Raw genomic sequence first — 19,676 nt, forward strand, 5'->3', positions numbered from 1 at the left:
GCCACGGAAGCCATGTTACCGGATCTGTGCTTGCACATTGACGGATGGAAACCGGATTAGAGATTGAATATAGCCGGAACCATTGAAGGGGAGGGGGATTGGGAATGTTCAACCACATTTTGGTCTTTCTATAACGAGCTAAATAATCGAAATCTGTCACTGTCTGAAAACTGAGCAGAACTCGTTTAAAAGAGTCAAACAAGGAAAGAGTACAGCTGTAAGATACATGAGAGTATTATTTGATTCTCCAAGCAACACTAACGTCAATAGGTCAGTATTGATGGCATGTTGTTACATCCATATAATATTGCAAGTGTGCTTTGCCGAAAGCATTAAAGAAACACGTTGCCTTGTATCTGACGAGTTGGTCTTTGGTTGGAAAGACATTTTAAAAGTAGAATATAATGATCCACACAAGTATCACTCAAAATTGCACGGTTTTTCTTTCACGTCGCGAAGAAACACGGTCAGCAATTTTGTGGAGTCAACAGTTCCACTCCGTAAAATGGCCACCCATGTTTGTGTGGATCTTTGTATTCTACTTTTAAATTATCTATCTAAACATTTGCATTTCATAACAAACGCTTTCAAACGCTTTCCAAGACCAACTCGACCGATCCAAGGCAACGTGTTCCTTTAATTTTACAACACTGCAGATCGAAAAAACGAAATGGAATGGGGAAATGAGGGTCACAATGTGCGCAGGCACTGGGTATACAATTTTGTTGGTGTCCGTTTTATTAACAACATTTTGAAAAAACAATGATGTACTAAGTAAACTAAATTTTATGTATAATATCAATTCGTCAATGATAAATAAAAAGTGCTTCAGTTTCGTCAAATACAAGAAAGAAAGCAAAGAATTGTTCAGTATGCTGTTGTATGATTTGGTGTCTTGTTATAAAAAATTGTACCCGTGATTGGATGTTCACCAAAGCCACTGGTCACACATCCAACAGCACAACCTGCGTCAAGAACAGGAAGGATAGAAAATGAAAAGAATGTTCAGTTTTAGTTTTCAGAAAAACCACAACTTCGGGAAAACATAATACGCAATCAGAGAGCCTAAAAAACCCAATCCACATGCAAGGATCCATCCAGGAGGTAGGTTTCGAACCGGGATCCACAAAGGTGAAAGGCACGAAAAGAAAACCACGAAGGCAACATGATCAAACACACAGTTTGGATTCCAATTGGTCTGTCTTCTGATTCTTGAAGATAGCTAATATCTTCCAGTGCACAACCCTTCGTTCTAAACATTCACATGTCAGAATTGACCCGGACTTCGAGTCCTACAGGAGCCTGACCCATTTCCGAGTGAGGCTTACCCGGAGAGTTGTAAAAAAAAAAGGGAATTTGAACTCGGACTCTACGTCATATTGACGCAGTACTGGATAATTTTGACACATATTCGGGTCCTATTCCTTGCTGATTAATGGGGTGGGGGAGGGGGCACGTTTCACCCCTTTTTTCAATGCACCATGTATCTGGAATTTTCTCGTAGGGGCACCTGGGGGGGGGGGGCACTGAAAAATTGTGTGGGGACGTGCCCTCACCCCCTCCTGTGGCCACTCTGCTGTGAAGGGGTCGCGACCCCAAATCCACCCCTTGTAAATGGTGTGGCATATTGAGTGATTACGGAGGCATGCTCTATTGAGTGATAAGGACACTCGGCTTATTTGATGCTAAACGCTGTTAAGCACTAAAAGTGATTCCCATAGTAAATGGTAACCCTGTCAGAAGCCCAAAGCTTGTGTTATTTAACCGCGGTCTGGTCGTCTAAATTTATCTGAAGAAGCATCCTTTAGCCGCAATTTCCCCCGTTGATCTATCTCCTGATCCCCCACCGTGGTCCACACCGAGAACGACCCGTGACTAAGCACGGTGTTCGGACATGGGGCACTGTGGGAGTTATTACATGACGCACCTTGGGAATCAGTGACGTCAGGTATCCACCTCACCGTCGCCAGACTATCCTTGACTGGGGCGTTTATATAGTCTGGTCCCCTGTAGGACAGGTATTGGTTTTACTGAACCAGCGATTTCATTGGATGCAACGTTAGTACATGTTGCCTATTGGCTTTACAGAACCAGCGATATATTTGATATAACGTGAGGACAATTATTGGTAATACAGATCCAGTATATTGGTGACAACGTTAGGAAGGTATTGGGTGTACAGAACCAGCGACATCAGTGGACACAACCTACATGCATTATACATGTACATTCATATAATGATGTTTTATGTGTAAACTTGTACGTAGAATTTGACTGCGAAATGATTGTGGGGTCAACGGTACATCCGTACCACGTTACCGTCAGAATATTGACGCAGGCTCGAGGCCAATCTCTGGCGTAATTCACGAGCCTCGAAGTGTGAAGTCAGATGTTCAGACCAGGGCTGTTATAAAAAAAAACGGCTTTTTAAAACAAACTTTGCATCATGCAAATTGCTTACGGTACAACAGGCACTCAATCAGAGTCCATACTTAAGCTGAAAAAATAGCGCATGGATCTCTAATGAGTTAAGAATATAGACACCCAAACTCTTGAGGATTTTTATGGGACCAATTTATGGCGTCTAGACTCGTCTCAAGTCGTTTTGAAATCCCAAGGTTGGACTTGAAGCCATGATCTATCATCGCTCGTTCCGCGTCGACGGTAGTTGGTAGAAACTAAACGTGTAAAAAGACCAATAAGTAGAGGAAGTGACGAACTTGTACGAATTAAGAACTTATTTTGAGTAGATAACATATAACATACCGATACGTCGTGGGTGTTCGGAGCTTTCTAATTTCAACCTAGACCTTTGAAAACGCCTTCGAAGTTGGTGCACACGCAACATTTTTAAAACTGTTGCTAATTCCTTTTCAATGAGGTAACTTAAAAAAATGAATGAGAAATGTGAGACCCCATCTGTCGAAGTTTTGCAAGGGACGTCATTCTTTGGTAAACTTTATGGCGAAAATGCACATAGCATTTGACAGAGGACGAGGTATGGAATGCAGCCCGGCCTGTGGTTAAGACCATTCGTAGAAAGAATCGTCTAATATCGTCTTACATTTGGGATAGGTAGTTGGCCAGCTCTGTCGTTATAGTCAAATCATATCCTCTTTAATTAAGGGCGAGTGCTGCAAGCCAGCTCGGCCCTTTAGGTGAGATATAAGCCGAACTCAGTTTCGAATTAAGGTTCCTATGTAGATAAGTCACATTCCCCCAAATGAGGACGAGTCGTATTTAGCCATATTAGCCAGCTCGGCCTTTTCAAACCGTTTTCATGCACCTTGATATAATGCTATAATGTTTCTACCTAAAAAATCCACATTGTCCTCAATGGGGACGAGTCATATAAGCCATGTTAGCCAGCTCGGCTTTTACAGACCGTTTTCACGCACCTGTGATCACCTTGGAAATTGGAAGTTGAAGCAGGACACCACAAAGGAGACACCTGGGCTATCTATACTTCCCTTCTCTTCCCCATAACTCTATAATTCATACCTCTCCGGATACTGTCCAATTAGCGCAGTCTATTACAATACACAGATTGTAGCATTGACCAATCAGAACAGCCTATACAGTCGCTAGGAGACAAGGAGGGAAACTCACATGGCCTAATTTAGAGCTCCACGGTAGCACATCTCGGACATGACATTTGGCCTTGTTTACCCCTCTCTCGACATCCCCTTAGTACGCTGATTATGTCAAGTCCGTCCTGTTACCCACTACTCGATTTCCCCCAAACATAACTTTGAACACAGTGGTTTTCATTCACTGATGTCAACCATAGTTTTACACTGCTTTCGATTTCAATTACCAAGCATCTTCGAAATGTCATACCTGTCCTCAAAGACCTTTACTCTTCCTTCTTCTTGTATAACAAATCAGGCATGTGGCTGTAAACAACATTTCAAATCTTGACAGCTGGGTACTTTTAGTTTTATTCCTCCCTCACAGCAGAGACAGAATATTTTAAACTCCAATGTTAAGGGGATGCAATGTGCATAAGGTTCGTAATCCATTTACATTGAGTTCGCACCAAATGTTTTCCGATCTACACAGGTATCTTTGGGCTTTCGAGTTACAGTGAAAGTCCATTATAAGAAGCTATCACGGTGTCAATCCCATACAATTAAAATAAATAACGCAACTGAAGTCAAAACTTCTTCATTGTTTATGTATTCAACAACAACGGACACAATTGTTGACCAACCTTCGAACTGCAAGACAAAACTGACAAAAATTTAAAGGTCAAAACGATTTCCCCGTCACATTGGCCTAAAACCCCACAAAATATATCTGAGAGGGACTTTCTGAATAATGTCACCATGCCTTTATCTCTTTACGAGGAAATCCTATTTAAAACAGGGCCATTTGGTTTAACATTGAGCATGACACTGACCTTGGATGGACAAATAAGCCGGACAATCCCCATAACTATATAGTCTTTTAAAGCCATTGGACACTTTCGGAACAGAACCCCCCCCCCCCCCCACAGATTTACAAATAACTTACACGGTTTACAGAAGGTAATGGTGAAAGACATCTCTTGAATTATTATTTCATGAAATGCTTTACTTTTTGAGAAAACATTAAAACAGTAATCAATTCTTGATATCGAGAGTTACGGATTTATTTTAAACACATGTCATGACACGGCGAAACGTGCGGAAACAAGGGTGGATTTTCCCGTTATTTTCTCCCGACTCCGATGACCGATTGAGCCTAAATTTTCACAGGTTTTTTATGTTATATGTAAGTTGTGATAAACTAAGTGTGGGCCTTTAGACAACACTGTTTACCGAAAGTGTCCCATGGCTTTAAAGCTGGAAAAGAAGCAACCCAGTACAGCTTGCAAGGAGAACAAGGCGCCCCGCCGAATGAAGACGTACTGGCGAACGAAAACGCCACTGCGCAACCGCTTAAAGATCCTCTCATTTCGTCCCCGGATAGCAATTTTTGTCTGCACTGCGAAATTTGCCCACTCTCGTAGTGGTTTTCAATGGGGAATTTATTTATAAATCGATTTAAAAAAAATATTTGCCTGGCACCTTGGACCAATATGATATAATCGTTTCATCTTTATTTTTTTTTTTTTTAGTGGAACATAATTTGTCGTAAATGATAATAATATAAAATTCGCCCTTTTCTGTTAAAGAAATAAAAAATTATCAAACAATAATAATACTACAACTAAACAAACAATCAATACATGTTTATCTTTGTGTACTTGAACAACAATAATAAAATGAGACCTTGGTAGACCTTTAACACAAAGTACATGCACTCTTAAAACTAAAGAGTTGAATCCAACACTTGCATGTGTTCGGTGAGTGACTACACTTTGAAAGTGTTGAATCCAGCATTTTGTTGGTTAAATCTAGCATTTTAAATTTTTAATCCGACGCAAAAAGGGTTAATTCAACAATTTAAGTGTTATTTCAACATTTCTCAAAACAATTCCTTTGAATTGTTGGATCAGCTTTTTAAACGTTAAACTGGCACTTAACTTGTTGACAGACTACTTTAAAATGCTGGATTTAACATATAAAATGCTGGATCCAACACTTTCAAAGTGTAGTCACTCACCGAACACATGCAAGTGTTGGATTCAACTCTTTAGTTTTAAGAGTGTGGTAGACCATTACCACAAGTTTCATTTTAGGCCTTCACCACAGGTACATTTTAAACCTTTACAAAATATACATGATATATCTTTACCACAAGGTGTGGGGTAGACCTTTGAACACAACATATTCACTAGACCTTTACCGTAAGGTAGGGACCTACAAGTTAGACCGCAAGTCACTACGCAGTCCATGGTAGATACCACCAGGTTCATGGTAAACCTCCTACAACATGGTCCATATGGTAGACCTTTACCACAAGGTACATGGTAGACCTTTACCACAAGGTATGTGTTAGACCTTTACTACAAGTCACATTGTAGACCTTAACCACGCAGTCCATGGTAGATACCACAAGGTCCATGGTAGACCTATACAACAAGGTCCATGATATGCCTTTACCACAAGGGAAATCGTACACGTTTCCCATAAAGGTCTTGGTATACCTTTAACACAAGGTACATGAAAGACAATGAAATAAATTATATTATTTTCAACATAGAGGATTAAATCTGTTTATCATCATAAAAGTCTATAATATAGTGTATAATCCATACACAATTAAACTTATTATAACCATACTGACAACTGTGCATAATTATTTTTTTGGTATACAGTATAAAATAAAAAAATCATTTCCTATACCTTGCTATGCCAATCAGCAAAAATATTATTTGATGTATGTATAACAACAATAATAGACCTATAACAAATGATAGATTGCAATTGAACTTCTTTACTATTAAAAACCCATGTTTCATAAACTCCACAATTCGTTCATTTGATGCACGAACTGCTTACGTCGCTGTCTTCTAAACATCATTGCATCAGAATGATAGAAACTTCTGGAATGAACTTCTGTCCATATAAGCCTAAACATACGTCACACTTTACGCCAAAGATTGGCCTCCGACCTGCGTTAATCCCCGTTCTGAATGTAAGCTTGTATAATTTATTTATTTATTTTCATATCCGTGTTTTGATTGGTCCTGTACCCACATCACCTCATACCAATCAAAACACAGATATAGAAAACTTACATCACTGCACGTTTATTTAATGAAATCATTGTATCCAATAAACTCCATGGTTTTGAAGGATACAAACAGGGGACAAGTCTACTGTCCGACTGTTGGTAGACGTTTATTTCACTCAAGATGGGCTAATGAAATTGTACAAAATTCTTGTTTAGGGTGTAGTTGAATAGTGGGATGTGGTTTTACCGCATTCAGCACACACCCACAACGGGTGCACCCACGCTATGATAAAGCACGGATGCTCAAAGCGATCTTTTTAGATTATAGCAAGAAGAATGTTGCTATCCAGCTCTCTTTTTTAGTACAAGGCAAAGATTGACAATATTTTCAACATAGCTACATTACAAATCATGCCTTTATGTTATCGATTCCATTTTTTTAAAGCACAAAACGCTGTCTGTGCATTCTTAGACTTTATGTGCAAGGTCCAATTAAGGGCTCCGGAAAACAAATTCGAAAGACGCTTTAAGCCGGACTTGATAGTTTGTCCAACACAATACAATATGTACACTACTCCCTTACATTTCAGAATAAAAAGCAACATAACCGTGTATAACAGACCTAAATCCGAAATACACCTGGGTTCGAATTGGCGATGTTCGGTCGCAAGAGGGCGCAAAAACAAATAGTTCAAACTGTCATTAAAAACTCTTGTGGAAGTTCCAAATTTCGGGAAACATAATTATGACCGTGTGTCAAGAAAGCCAAATTTGAACGACGACCGAGTTCGAAATGGTCATGGTCGATCGCATGAGGGCGCCAAAGACAATCACTGGAGAACAAATAGTTCAATGCCGTTCAAAATCACCTTCTGGATGTGCCAACAACTTTCCGGAAAGCGGGTATGAAACAGACAAAGAAGCCGAAATGGTGAGGGCAGTACAGCGCCAATGTCAGCTGAACACAAACACTATATAGTCAGTCCAATATATATAAGAGGGGCTGTGCTGCATGTTTCCCTCATTCACTTTTGTATAACATGGAAAGTATAGCCAGCCACCCTCTATCCGATCATGGTTTCAGATATGGCTATCGATAGCCATTGACAAGCATATAGGGCCTATATGCTTCATTTTTGAAAGGGCAAGGGCACCTTGGCATGTTCTTCTTTAGTAAAGGGCACCCTATGAGTAAATTTGTACTGGAGCATTTCAAGGGCACTAAGGAAATGACCAGGGGGCTTGGAGGCAATCAACTTCGTTGCCTCCGTGAAGTATCAGACCTGCATAGACCAAGAAAAGGCCGCCGAATCTCGGATGCCACCTCAGTGAAATTCCCACCTCAATTTCTCTCACATCGTCAGATCTGTGTAGGTATCATCCGTACGTGATGAGGGAGCTGTCATGTAGGTGTAATCCCCATCATCAGCACGGTCGTCTACTGCCCTCTCTAGGGTACCATTTGGGGTGGGCACCTCATACCCAGCGTTCTCGCCGTAGAGGGGGTTGGCGACTCGACTCTGTGACTGCCGGGGGTTCAGTCCACCGTCTGACCTTCTCTCTAAGGTAGGTGTGGGTACCTCATACCCAGCGTTCCCACCGTAGAGGGGGTTGGCGACTCGACTCTGCGAGCGCCTGGGGTTCTGTTGGCGTTCTAGCGCCCTCTCCAGGGTTCCGTTCGGGGAGGGTACCTCGTAACCCGAATTGCCTGGTTGGTACAGATGGTTGTCGATCTGACTACTGTCTTCGTATATATCCAGGTAGGAGTTGGGACGATGAGTCCCTGGGATGTATTCGTACCTGTGGGAATCTCTCTCCGAGGTATTCCTTGAGGGCGGTAGAGTGGAAGGATCTCGCGGAGGTGGCGATGGTCCTGTGGGGGAATAAATATCGAACATACATTATTAGTTACAGGCACAACCGTACATTTCTCCAAACTATTCCGTAGGACTCAGGACGAGCCCCAGCCTTGCACTGAAACGTATGAGTCTTAATATCAATCCTTTAGTTAGGACTAGTTACTCGTCCCAACTCGGGATAGGGATAATCCTGTCGCTTCTTGAAATCGGCTGCTGGACACCTTTGGTAATCAGCCGTTTGCGAGTTAGATTTGAATACAGTCTGGTATACGATGACTTGCTAAGTCGCAATGTACAGCTTGCATTTGAAGTCCTCAGACTATAGAGACAGTTGCTATGTCAAATGGTTCGGGTAAGCCTTTGCCCCTAAACATGTGATATCGCAACTGTAACTTGTGATCAAGTTCGTCATTGTACCAGACATTATTCAAATCTAACACGCAAATGGCTCATTGTCAAGACCAGAGTATCCTCAATTGGTGTATCCTTTTATATTAAATGCATAACATATTCAATCTGAACTCAATATTGGTCAAAGAAGTGACAATAGAATAATGAAGTAAAAAAAACATCCATTTGCAAAAACTTGTTGAATTTTGTGTTCACTTCCAACATATCATAAACAATAGATAGATGCAACAGTGAATAGTTCCTACCAGAATAGCGTTCGTTTAGATTCGACGTCGCAGAACCATTCTGGACTGCGGCTCCATTGACCAATGAAAGGCGGGGATTCTGTACTCTAAAAGTGAGAGAAAACAAGAAAAGAAACAGAAAGAACAACACATTATAAGGAATGTCAAAGTCGAAAGTTCATTTGGTTGTCCAGTGTAAGACATGTGCCCGAAATTGCCATCTTAACCAACTACTAATACAAAGAATGTTTACCTACAGTACATAGGTACACGAATGCAATATGATGCCTTTGTTTACAAGGTGTTTTTTTTCAAACATATTTAGAAAATGCCTGGCTCGTTGCCTGCATGAGACGACATCACCGCTCCATCGGTGACCGTCTTCAGGGCACACATACTACCATTAGTTTCAACTAGTGTTGTTTTTACTTGCACTTATTTTCTAAGCACAACTTTCCACCTGTTTCACGCACACCTAGTCTTCACCTCAGCTTTTACATCCAGAAGTGGACTTTGGATAGGTAATAGTTAACTTTTGGTACCAATCGAATTATGCCCAGAGTCTAATAAGTGGTTACTTACGATGTGCGTTTCTTTCGACGTTTCATGGTTACTACTATCGCGATGACAATGGCAACCACAGCTACTGCAACACCGGTTGACGCAGCAATGATGACAATGCTACTGGGATTCGTCGACGGACCGCCTGACCCGGCAACAGTAGTAACGGTATCGGGGTTCGGGTACACAGTTTGGTATTCTGAAAACCAACAAAGATAGTAATTTTGTTTAGTCGTATACTGGTATGTCTTGGTTAGATTACATTAGATACAACTTGATTAAATCCAAAGCTGGAAATAACAAAACACTGTCTCTTATTAATTATCTTACCATCCGGGTTGAAACAGCGCCCACTTATGGGCTCACAGTCTTGGTCGTCTGAACAACCACAATCCTGCGTACAGTCAGGACCCCACTCGTCATCTATACACGGCAATGCACACCTAAAGAAACAACATTTATTCCAAACATCGTCATGTCGCCTTTTAATAAATGTAAGGCAGATATACTTTGTTATTAAAGGAATACGATGCCTTGGATCGGTCGAGTTGGTCTTTGAAAAGCGTTTGTAACCATTTGTTAAAATGCGTATGGTTAGAAAGATGTTGTAAACGTAGAATGCAATGATCCACACAGATTTGCCTCGGAATTGCGTGGTTTTCGTTTTATTTTGCTAACTAACACGGTCAGCCATATGGGTAAAAAAATTGACTCCCATAAATGACCTATGGGAGTCCAAAATTTGACTCCCATAAATGGCCGACCTTGTTAGTCGACGAGGTAAAAGGAAAACCACGCAAATTCGAGTAATACTTGTGTGGATCATTATTTTCTACTTTTAAAATATCTTTCTAATGATATGCATTTTATAACAAACGGTTACAAACGCTTTTCAAAGACCAACGCGACCGATCCAAGGCAACGTGTTCCTTTAAAGATTGAAACAAAAATAATGATAAACACACGAGGGCGCTATCACAGTGTCATCTGAGAAAAATACGTGCAAGTGCCTGGTATTCTTGCAATACACATGGTTTTAACTTAAATCTAGCTCAATGTGCACGATGCAATTTGAGTTCAACACTACATATAAAGTTGATAATCTTTGTTAAGGAACAGTTTCAAGCCTTTTTGCTTTGTTTTTGAAAGGGCAGGGGCCCCACGGCAATTTTGAAAGGGAAGGGGGACTCATCGTTAAAGGGCACCCTATGCGGACCGGAGGACGTTTCTACTTAAGCATTTCAAGGGCACCGATGCAATGACTAGGGGGCATGGAGGCAAATGCCGTCGTTGCCTCCGTGATGTTCAGGCCTGCAGTTTGCCGAATAAGCATACGAAATATTAAAGTATTTCGGGCGGTTCAACTTTGTGCATTTGAAAAAAACTATTGTTACCAGCAGAATATCTGCGTAGTACTTACACATGTCCATTCCAACCAGCAGGGCAACTGCCACATCCACCGTGTACGTGATCACATACAGCCCCGTCTGGACACGAACACGACCGGAGACATCCCGCCCCAAATGACCCGTTCGGGCACTCCTTGTCGCACCTATCTCCCGTCCATCCCGGGCGGCACTCGCACCGGCCGTCCACGGGCCAGCAGAGGTCCGAATTCTCGCAATCACACCCGTCGAGGCAAAATCTACCGTGGGTGGAGCCATTGCATGAGTGGGCGCAGAACCGCCCCTGCCAGCCATCGGCGCACACGCAGCTACCGAGTAAGGGATCGCACACCCCACGGTCGGTAGAAACATTCTCACATCTCTCGCAGTGAAAGTCATCGGAACAGCCGGTTATCGTAGACGCAGATCTACGGCAATTAACCTCGCATTTATCACCGGCAAAACCGCTCTGACATAGACATAAACCTGTTTTATAGGATAACAGATAGATAGAACGATAATTTAATAGTTATTGGAATAAAAATATCATAATCACAATATTAAATTGCGTCAAAGTTTACTTTACGCTTTAAATTTATTAAAAATTCATTAATTTACAAGCTGTGTGTACTTTGTCAATGTTGCCCCCAATTTCCTACATTTTGTGTATCACTTTACAAACATTGTAGTCATACTGATTGAGGAATTGAAAATAAATGTTGTACTGAACTGAACTGAACTGATCTGAACTAGACTAGACTGAATAATCATTTGTCAAAAGAAGGAGAAGTATTAAAAGTCAGACATATAGGCCTACATTAATTTCAGAAAAGAAGAATAAAAAGGAGCAGTATAACATTACTCATCACAAACTTAAACCTGTTTATTGTAAAATAAAGTCAACATAGGCCTACAATAATTTCGGAAAAGAAGAATATGAAGACATAAAACAAGTTCCTTCTGAGAAAATAAATGAGAAAATTATGGTTGAGGTATTTCAACTCACAAGTCGATATTTTGTTTAGAAACTAAAACTGAAACAAGGGGGGATTTTGCAGTTCTTTTAAATTTAGGCAAAACGGTGAGTAGGCCTACACTAGGAAACTCAGAGTAAAACAAAAGTACACATATCATATTATGACGAATATAAGGAGAACAGTTACACAATTATAATACACATCACAAAGCAAAGGTATACACAAATATAGAAATTAACAAAACACAATAAATTAATGCATGCTATATAGGCACACACGATTACATAATTCATACTGCAGTTGAAATCATGTCAGGAAAATAACAACACCAACAATTTAAGATGGTTCGGGAGAAAAAATAATTACATTCGTGTAAAAAACACATCCAATTAAAGCAAGACACATGGAAATATAAATTAACCAATATAAAACAATACATTAAAATGCACAAAGGATCGCACCATCATACGCACTGCTTATCAAAAAGATAGACAACATTAATGTGTACAATTAAAAATAAATAAGTAATAGCATTGTTGACATTCATGGCGCTCCAAAGCTTTTTTCTCTTAAGCTATAATGAAGCTGAAACTTTTACAGGTAAATTATATTACATCCATCTTCATTCGCGTCATGGCCAAAAACTTGATCTACAAGAGGTATCAAACCCCTTAAACTGCTCGGCCGTGACACGTCGTACAACAAAATAATATGAACATACCTGAGGTTCGGTTGCAAGACCCACCGTTCTGGCACTCACACACATCTTGACAGCCGTCCCCGTATCGACCAGGCGGGCAGGTGAGCTCGCAGTGTGGACCCCTCCAGCCCGGCCCGCAGTGGCACGTACCGTTCTTCGCGTTGCAGGTAGCGCCGTTCTGACAGTTGCAACTCGACGAACAGTCTCGGCCAAAGGTGTTAGATGGGCAAACTGCAGGTAAAGAAAAATATTAGGAATTTAACAAATAAACTATTTGAATATTGCATATGGCAGTGCGGGACTGTTTAGAGAAATTATTTACTTACATTAAAAAGCTCAAACATCAGGAAGAAACTACAATAAATAGTAAACTTAGTCCCCGAATAGTCTCCGAAACATTAGTTTCATTTTGAACGGACATGTCCGTTCAAAGTTGGAAAGTAATGTATATAGGCGCTTCTGGACAATCTGAATAATTTGCAAACCCAAACATAACTCTAAGATTTAGAAACAAAATTACCGATTAAAACACAATGGTTGAGACCAGAACAAAGCCGTTCTTCATACACAAAGGAACAAGTAATTATTACTTTCAGCGTAAAAAGCACTAAGACACATGTGGAAGTGTCATGGCCGAGCGGTTAAGAGCACCGAATTCAAACTCTGGTGTTTCTGATCAGCAGAGTGTGGGTTCGAATCCCCAGCCGTGACACTTGTGTCCTTAAGCAAGACACTTCACCATTGCTTCGTCCTTCGGATGGGACGTTAAACCGTTGGTCCCATGTGTTATGTAACGCATGTAAAAGAACCCAGTGCACTTATCGAAAAGAGAAGGGGTTCGCCCCGGTGTTCCTGGTCCGATCGGCAGCAAATTGCGCCACAGCACCTTGTAAAACATTACATGGTGCTATAAGAATTAGGTCTCATAATTCAAAAACAGTCCCACATCTTGCAGGAAATACTGTGTTACAGCGCCAGGAGCGTCACTGAGTGACGGACATGTGCGCTATATAAGAAGCCACAATTATTATTATTATTATTATACCGTTCGGACAAGCGTTGCCCTCCAGGAGAAACCCATCACAACACGTGTAGTTTACCAAAGGTAGGTACAGCTCATCAGTACTGATAATACTAGACCTGTGAAAAATCAACAATCTAGTTATTTGGGCTCGATCGAGTATTAATCTATCACTCTGGGCCCAATTGCATGAAGCTGTTAAAGCAGAAAATACTGCTTAGCAAATCTCTCCGCAAAGCAAAAAATTAAGTAAAACTGGTCTAAATTAACAAATGTGGGAATGACGAGTAGAAATGAATTTACCTCAGTGCAGAGCAGGTTGCCGGGGAGTATATGGAATTGCACATGCTCGTTACTTCATTAGCTGAACTCAGAAGGGAAGTAGCCAACCTCAAGCTGATAAACAAGATGACATCAACGTTATTTACATCAACCACATTCAATTGATTTGAAAGAGAATTGAACAATTTTCACGGGTATTAAACAAAGAACATGGATTAAGCTTCTCTGTGTAAAGAGCAAGGAGTATGTGAGAAGAACGAGGTTGAGATAAGTTGAGTTTCTCGTAGACTCGCTCCCCAAGGGGATCGGGATTTGACAGTATGAATACTCTTATTGTCCCACGTCTTGGACCTGACCCATTTTTGGGTTAGTATATGAATCGGATTATGAGTCAAACTGATCCAGAAACGGGTCATACTGACACAGAAATGGGTAAAAATGACGCGAAACTTCGAAGCAGCTTTTTTTGACTTGTTTCCGGTCAACCTGATCTAGAAACAGAAGATAGTATGTCAATTGAAACACGTATAATGAGTATAAATTAATGATAACAATATTAAGTAAACTAAATGTACAAAAAGGGACAGACCCTTTCCTCTTCGGCATCGGTTTTCACTTACTGATTTGCAAGGAAGAAAAACAACACGGATTCACGGAAGTATATTTCAGCTAAAATCCATCCTATTTCATCATGACTATAGAAAAAGTTATTGAATATGGAGCAATTCACGTTTACAAACGTGAAAGCATTGTTTAAAAGAGAGAGATTTATTGCTGTTTTGGTTTATTGACAAAGGCATGCGTACGGGTTGCATAATGCGTGTGTATAGGCCTACGGGTTTAGACAATTTTTAATTTTAAGTGTACCTATAAACATGGAGGGAGAAATGCTATAAACAGTTCAAAGAAGTCCATTGAAATGATAAAATCGGAAATAAGTATAAGTATTTATCATTTTTAGGTGACGTACATGTATTTTTATAAGGGGGGTTTCAACAGAAAGTGATTTTAGTTACCTGGTCCTACTGCACACATTAGCACCATCTAGATCAAGATTGAAGCTGTTATCACGCCATATTGCACCAAAACCACCATTATCATTAATAACCAACACGGAATCACACAGGGCAGGAAACATCACAAATAATACGATGGCAATCAAACACAAAGTCCAAGTAGAAGAAGTGTTGCTGATGTAATCCCCCATGATACGATGACGAGTTGTCCCGCCAATGTTTGTTGTCATCCCATTACAAATGCATGTTCTTTTGAAACGAGGATTCCTTCCGTCCAACTGCACATTCGCCACCATTTTTAATGTAGGTCTATTTCCACAACTTCCTCAATAACATTTCACACGCCGAAGCAGTTCACAGAAATTCGACAACACAACTTCACTAATATCTATTTTATGACTGACTGCACTTCTATGCAAACTATCCGCCTATTGCATTATTCCCAAATCCAGAAGTTGGCTGTGAGTAGTTTTTCTTGTGACGGCAGTTGGATGGTCCGCGTTGAAACCGGAGCAGCAATTACAAAGCACTCTGTTTTCTTTAAAACAAATTCAAAAATGAACTTCTTGACTGGATATTATCAATGCACACACGTCTATTGCTTTACTGGGGTTTATAACAACAGGGTTTAGAGAAACAAGGTCGACTTAGTACCAGCACAGTCATCCTTCGTCAGCGTGTATATTGCAGTGGTATCACTTTCGGAATGATGTCAGAAACACCGCTTCAATGAGCACGGTATAGAAGTCTCTTTATTGATGCTCTCCATTGTGTAACATGACTCAGCCCTGCATTATTCTCAAATGACGTACATGTAAACTCATTTACAATGAACGAAAAGGCTGTGGATAATATTATGAATATGGATGCCTATATAAGTACATGTACTTGTTGTTATGTAACCTCTTGACTGAGCGAGAGTGAAGCGAAATGGTGTGGGTGCTCTCTAAATGCAAATGAGTGAAAAGGCACTCTTTGAAGAGCTATATGAGGGACAGCTCTTTATCGAGTGGTCTTCCACTCTTTAGATTGAAGTTTGCATCTTTTTGAGGGATTTTTCTGTCCTGGAGTGAAACCCCTCTAAAAGAATGAAATAATCACCACTCTTTTAAAGAGTCATATGAGGGACAACTCGAAATGTAAAGAGTGACGTGTGTTTCACTCTTTTACAGAGAGTGTGTTACATTCAAGAGGCCAGTAGTCTGTACATTTCCACTGTCATAGGGATTTTTGTCCTGCTAAAGTGATTCAATGGAAAAAAGGGAATCCTTCAGGGGGAAAAAAAAATCAGAAGATCTTCGAGGATGGCAGTTCTACTACACTGAAGAAAAATTGCAACCCGTTGCCTTCGAATTTGGCACATTGGGCTATTAAAAACAGTCTGTTGTGACGATGTAAACCTAAAGTAGACAGAAAAATTGTAGCGCAAACTCGTTGCTGAAGGTCGTTGCTGAACAATGGTCCGCTCTTTCAAAGAATTCACTACTCCTCTGAAAAATGCCATATTATTATTGCTAGAGGGTGTGGGGTCATAATATCCAGGCTACTCGTTCAGCGGGTGATTTCCATTTGGATGAGCCAAACTAAAAAATGCCTCGGCTAACATTTCAAAAAATAAAAAAGTAAAAATGATTTTTGGTTCTCAGAAAATACATTGATTTGCTGTCATTAGGCTGAGACACTTTCAAAAATAAGTTATAAGTTTTTTTTTTACAATAATTTGTATTTTATCATTGGTTGCTATAAATTTTATGAAGCTACACGGGCAAAAACGAATGGGGTGCGTTTTTTTTTTTTTTTTTTAAAGCTACTGGGAGAACTTTTAAAAGAGGTCACCTAGTAAGCGTAATTCGCGATGTGCAGATTCTTTGTCAAGAGCTATTTTCTTGAAAAATAAGCATAAAACCAATACTTGTTTAAAAAAAATTGTAAGCTGGTATGAACGAGCAAATTTTTTTCTTCTGAATTCAAATAAAATTTAGTAGTCAGGTCACGTTTGTTCTCAAGAGGTTGCAGGTTTTTTTTTTTTTTAGTGTGTTGCACTAAAACCACCGCCCAATTAAACGACGAGCGCCCTCTATTGAGCGCCGATGTTTTATTCTGGCTGATTTTTTGAGACACTAACATTTATTATCAACAGCGCCACCATAATGTTTACGGTCGTATAAAGACCTGAAGAAACGCCTAAACGTATAATAAGTTATTTTAATTAATGGTTTTCGCACTGGGGAATCTGGCAGTTGATTTATATTCACCCCCTCTGTCGTTACATATGGACTGTTCCAAACTATAACGGTCCGCAGACCGCCAGCCTTCGCAAACCATGGTTAAGTTGATTGAGTTTAGTTCTGAACGAGCTAAGACCTTCGATTCCGTTTATTTTCACACAAAAAATCCACAAAATATAGAACTACATTGTAATGTAAGCCAGGTAGCTTGTATAGCGGCTTGCCTTGACATAACCATACCCAGTTTGTCAGAATCTGTGATCTCCATGGGAGAACGAATTGTGAATTAAATGTTTAGCTTGTGGCAAGTCTAGGGCCTGCTAAACTGGGAATTGAAGCACGAGCAACGTAACCCCGTCCCCTCTAATCACAAACATTGATCCATGATCAAGGGACAAAGCTAAAAAAAAGTCGAAATGCGGTCCAACAGGGAAATACAGAGCAAACCCCCCCAAAAAAGGAAGGAGGAAAAACAAAAGATTTGGTTTTGGTTTTGGTTTCAGTTGTTGTTGATGTTGTTGTTGCTGTAATTGTTGTTTTGAGGAGGATGGTTGGGAATCCACTAAACATTCTGTTCATAGGTCTTTCTCCCCACACATTTTCTGACAATGCCTATCCAAAAGTCATGGGTATGTTATCAGAGCAAGGGACTGCAAGGGGGAAGAAGGGAAGTGACAATGAAAGCTATATTCATATTTTTTATCAAGTAAAATAAACGCAAGGGGAACACACTGGTATTTTAAATGACTTATGTACAGGCCCTCAACCAACAGAGCTATCTCGCCCAACTGGCGGTCTCTCTGTTGTATCATTCAATATCTTTATGTCAGTCCGAAGCCAAAATATAACCATTAGCTGTCAAAGGGGATCACCTGAAGGGGATGCAACTTGTTATTATCAAACATCAAGCAAAACCACGAGAGAATTTGACAAGTGGGTAGTATCTTAAATAATTTGGGTTTGGACCAAGACAAATTGGCTGGAGCGGGACTTGAATCCATGAGGGGTTGAACACTATAACAAATAGTATGATGACAATCTTGCCCCCCCCATGTGGCAAACTTAATGCCCCACAAGAAATTACACAATCCTTGTTTACTATACCAACTGCCTGTGCACCAGCACAGAGTCATAAACCCCTTTCGAATCCACTGCTTCGGCTTTGGATTCGGCTTCAGGCTCCGTTCTCTCGTCTGAAGCCCTGAGCGCGTACGCAAAGCACGTGCAATTGTCAAACCAGCCGCGGGGCCAAGCTAGTAAGCCGTAATTGCAGCCGAAGCCGTGGTTTCGAAAAGGGCCTTTAGTATGACAATGCGCAAAATATTGACTGCATTTACCATAGTACCCAACCAAAAATGGAACTAAAGGAAAGCTTGGAACAACAATCAAAACAATGGATAGTCCCGGGCCCTTGCAAGTTTCCTTTTCGACCCTCCTTGTTATTTCCTGTTTTATCATGATACATGGCGAATGGGATTGATTGAACCCACTATAACTCAACGCAGCCCTCATAAGGGTAACATTGTAAATGCAACATTAGAGTTCTCTTCTATTTTTTTTTTAAATCTAGGCCTATTGCTTCTAAGTGTGATTATTATTATTTCTTCAAATATATAAACAAACAAAAAAATGAAGAAGAAAAAGCCATTGGTAACGCTGCCAACTTCTCACCCACAACAACCAGTTTAACAGCATTGTAAATGTGCAAAGAAATGTTGTTTGTTGAACTTTTTTCTCTCTCTCTCTCGGCCTACACGAAACGGCATTTTCAATGTTAGAAATTGGCTGATCACGGTTTTCTGTTTATTCTCTCCAAGACACTGGACACCTTTGGTAATTGTCAAGGACCAGTCTTCTCACTTGCTGTATCTCAACATATGCATAAAATAACAAACCCGTGAAAAGCTCAATCGGTCATCGAAGTTGCGAGATAATAATGAAAGAAGTTGTGCTTTCTGATACTTGATTTCGAGACCTCAAGTTCTAAATCTGAGGTCTCGAAATCAAATTCGTGGAAAATTACTCCTTTCTCGAAAATCTCTACCCATTACTCGTTACCAAGTACGTTTTTATGCTCAAAATTATTTTAAGTAATTACCAATAGTGTCCAGTGCCTTTAAACCAAAACAAAGTACAACCAGTGGCCACTGCTGTGTAATCATAATATGCAGGGGTGCTAAGTGATGTCCGTGCCACTACCCCGTTGCCCCCATTTGAAGCCAAGTAAATTACACGTTTCATGAGTTTTAATGTGTACAAATAAACCTTTTTATATGTTCAAACAGACAACGTATACTATTTACAGTCACATCAGATAATGTCATACAAAAATAGTTAATGACATAACAAGATCCGTATTACATTCTCGTGATTTTTACGTGGGTAATTAGAGAGCGCGTTGGTTTCGGT

General features: G+C 40.3%; 1 protein-coding gene across 2 annotated transcripts; it reads right to left on the minus strand.

Annotated features, from left to right (window-relative positions):
- Positions 1-5,106: 5,106 nt before the first annotated feature.
- LOC139937533 (uncharacterized) lies at positions 5,107-15,724 on the minus strand. Of its 2 annotated transcripts, none has more exons than XM_071932729.1 (9): positions 15,040-15,724; positions 14,045-14,137; positions 13,766-13,860; positions 12,742-12,951; positions 11,079-11,529; positions 9,989-10,101; positions 9,680-9,803; positions 9,119-9,204; positions 5,107-8,476 (listed from the first exon to the last, which is right to left on the minus strand). In XM_071932729.1, exons 1-9 carry the CDS (start codon positions 15,333-15,335, stop codon positions 7,956-7,958), a joined length of 1,989 nt encoding a protein of 662 aa, XP_071788830.1. In that variant the 5' UTR covers positions 15,336-15,724; the 3' UTR covers positions 5,107-7,955. The 2 variants fall into 2 exon arrangements, with proteins under 2 accessions (XP_071788830.1, XP_071788829.1); XM_071932728.1 differs by having other exon boundaries at positions 9,680-9,857.
- Positions 15,725-19,676: the final 3,952 nt, after the last annotated feature.

Source organism: Asterias amurensis, chromosome 5, assembly GCF_032118995.1.
Source record: "Asterias amurensis chromosome 5, ASM3211899v1".
NCBI classification, from domain to species: domain Eukaryota; kingdom Metazoa; phylum Echinodermata; class Asteroidea; order Forcipulatida; family Asteriidae; genus Asterias; species Asterias amurensis.

Coding starts and splice junctions, on each gene's coding strand:
- LOC139937533 (XM_071932728.1), bottom strand. CDS start 15,335: ATGGTGGCGAATGTGCAGTTGGACGGAAGGAATCCTCGTTTCAAAAGA. Junction 13,861..14,044: donor GCAACCTGCTCTGCACTGAG/GTAAATTCATTT, acceptor GATTTTTCACAG/GTCTAGTATTATCAGTACTG. Junction 12,952..13,765: donor GGGCAACGCTTGTCCGAACG/GTATAATAATAA, acceptor CTTTACCTGCAG/TTTGCCCATCTAACACCTTT.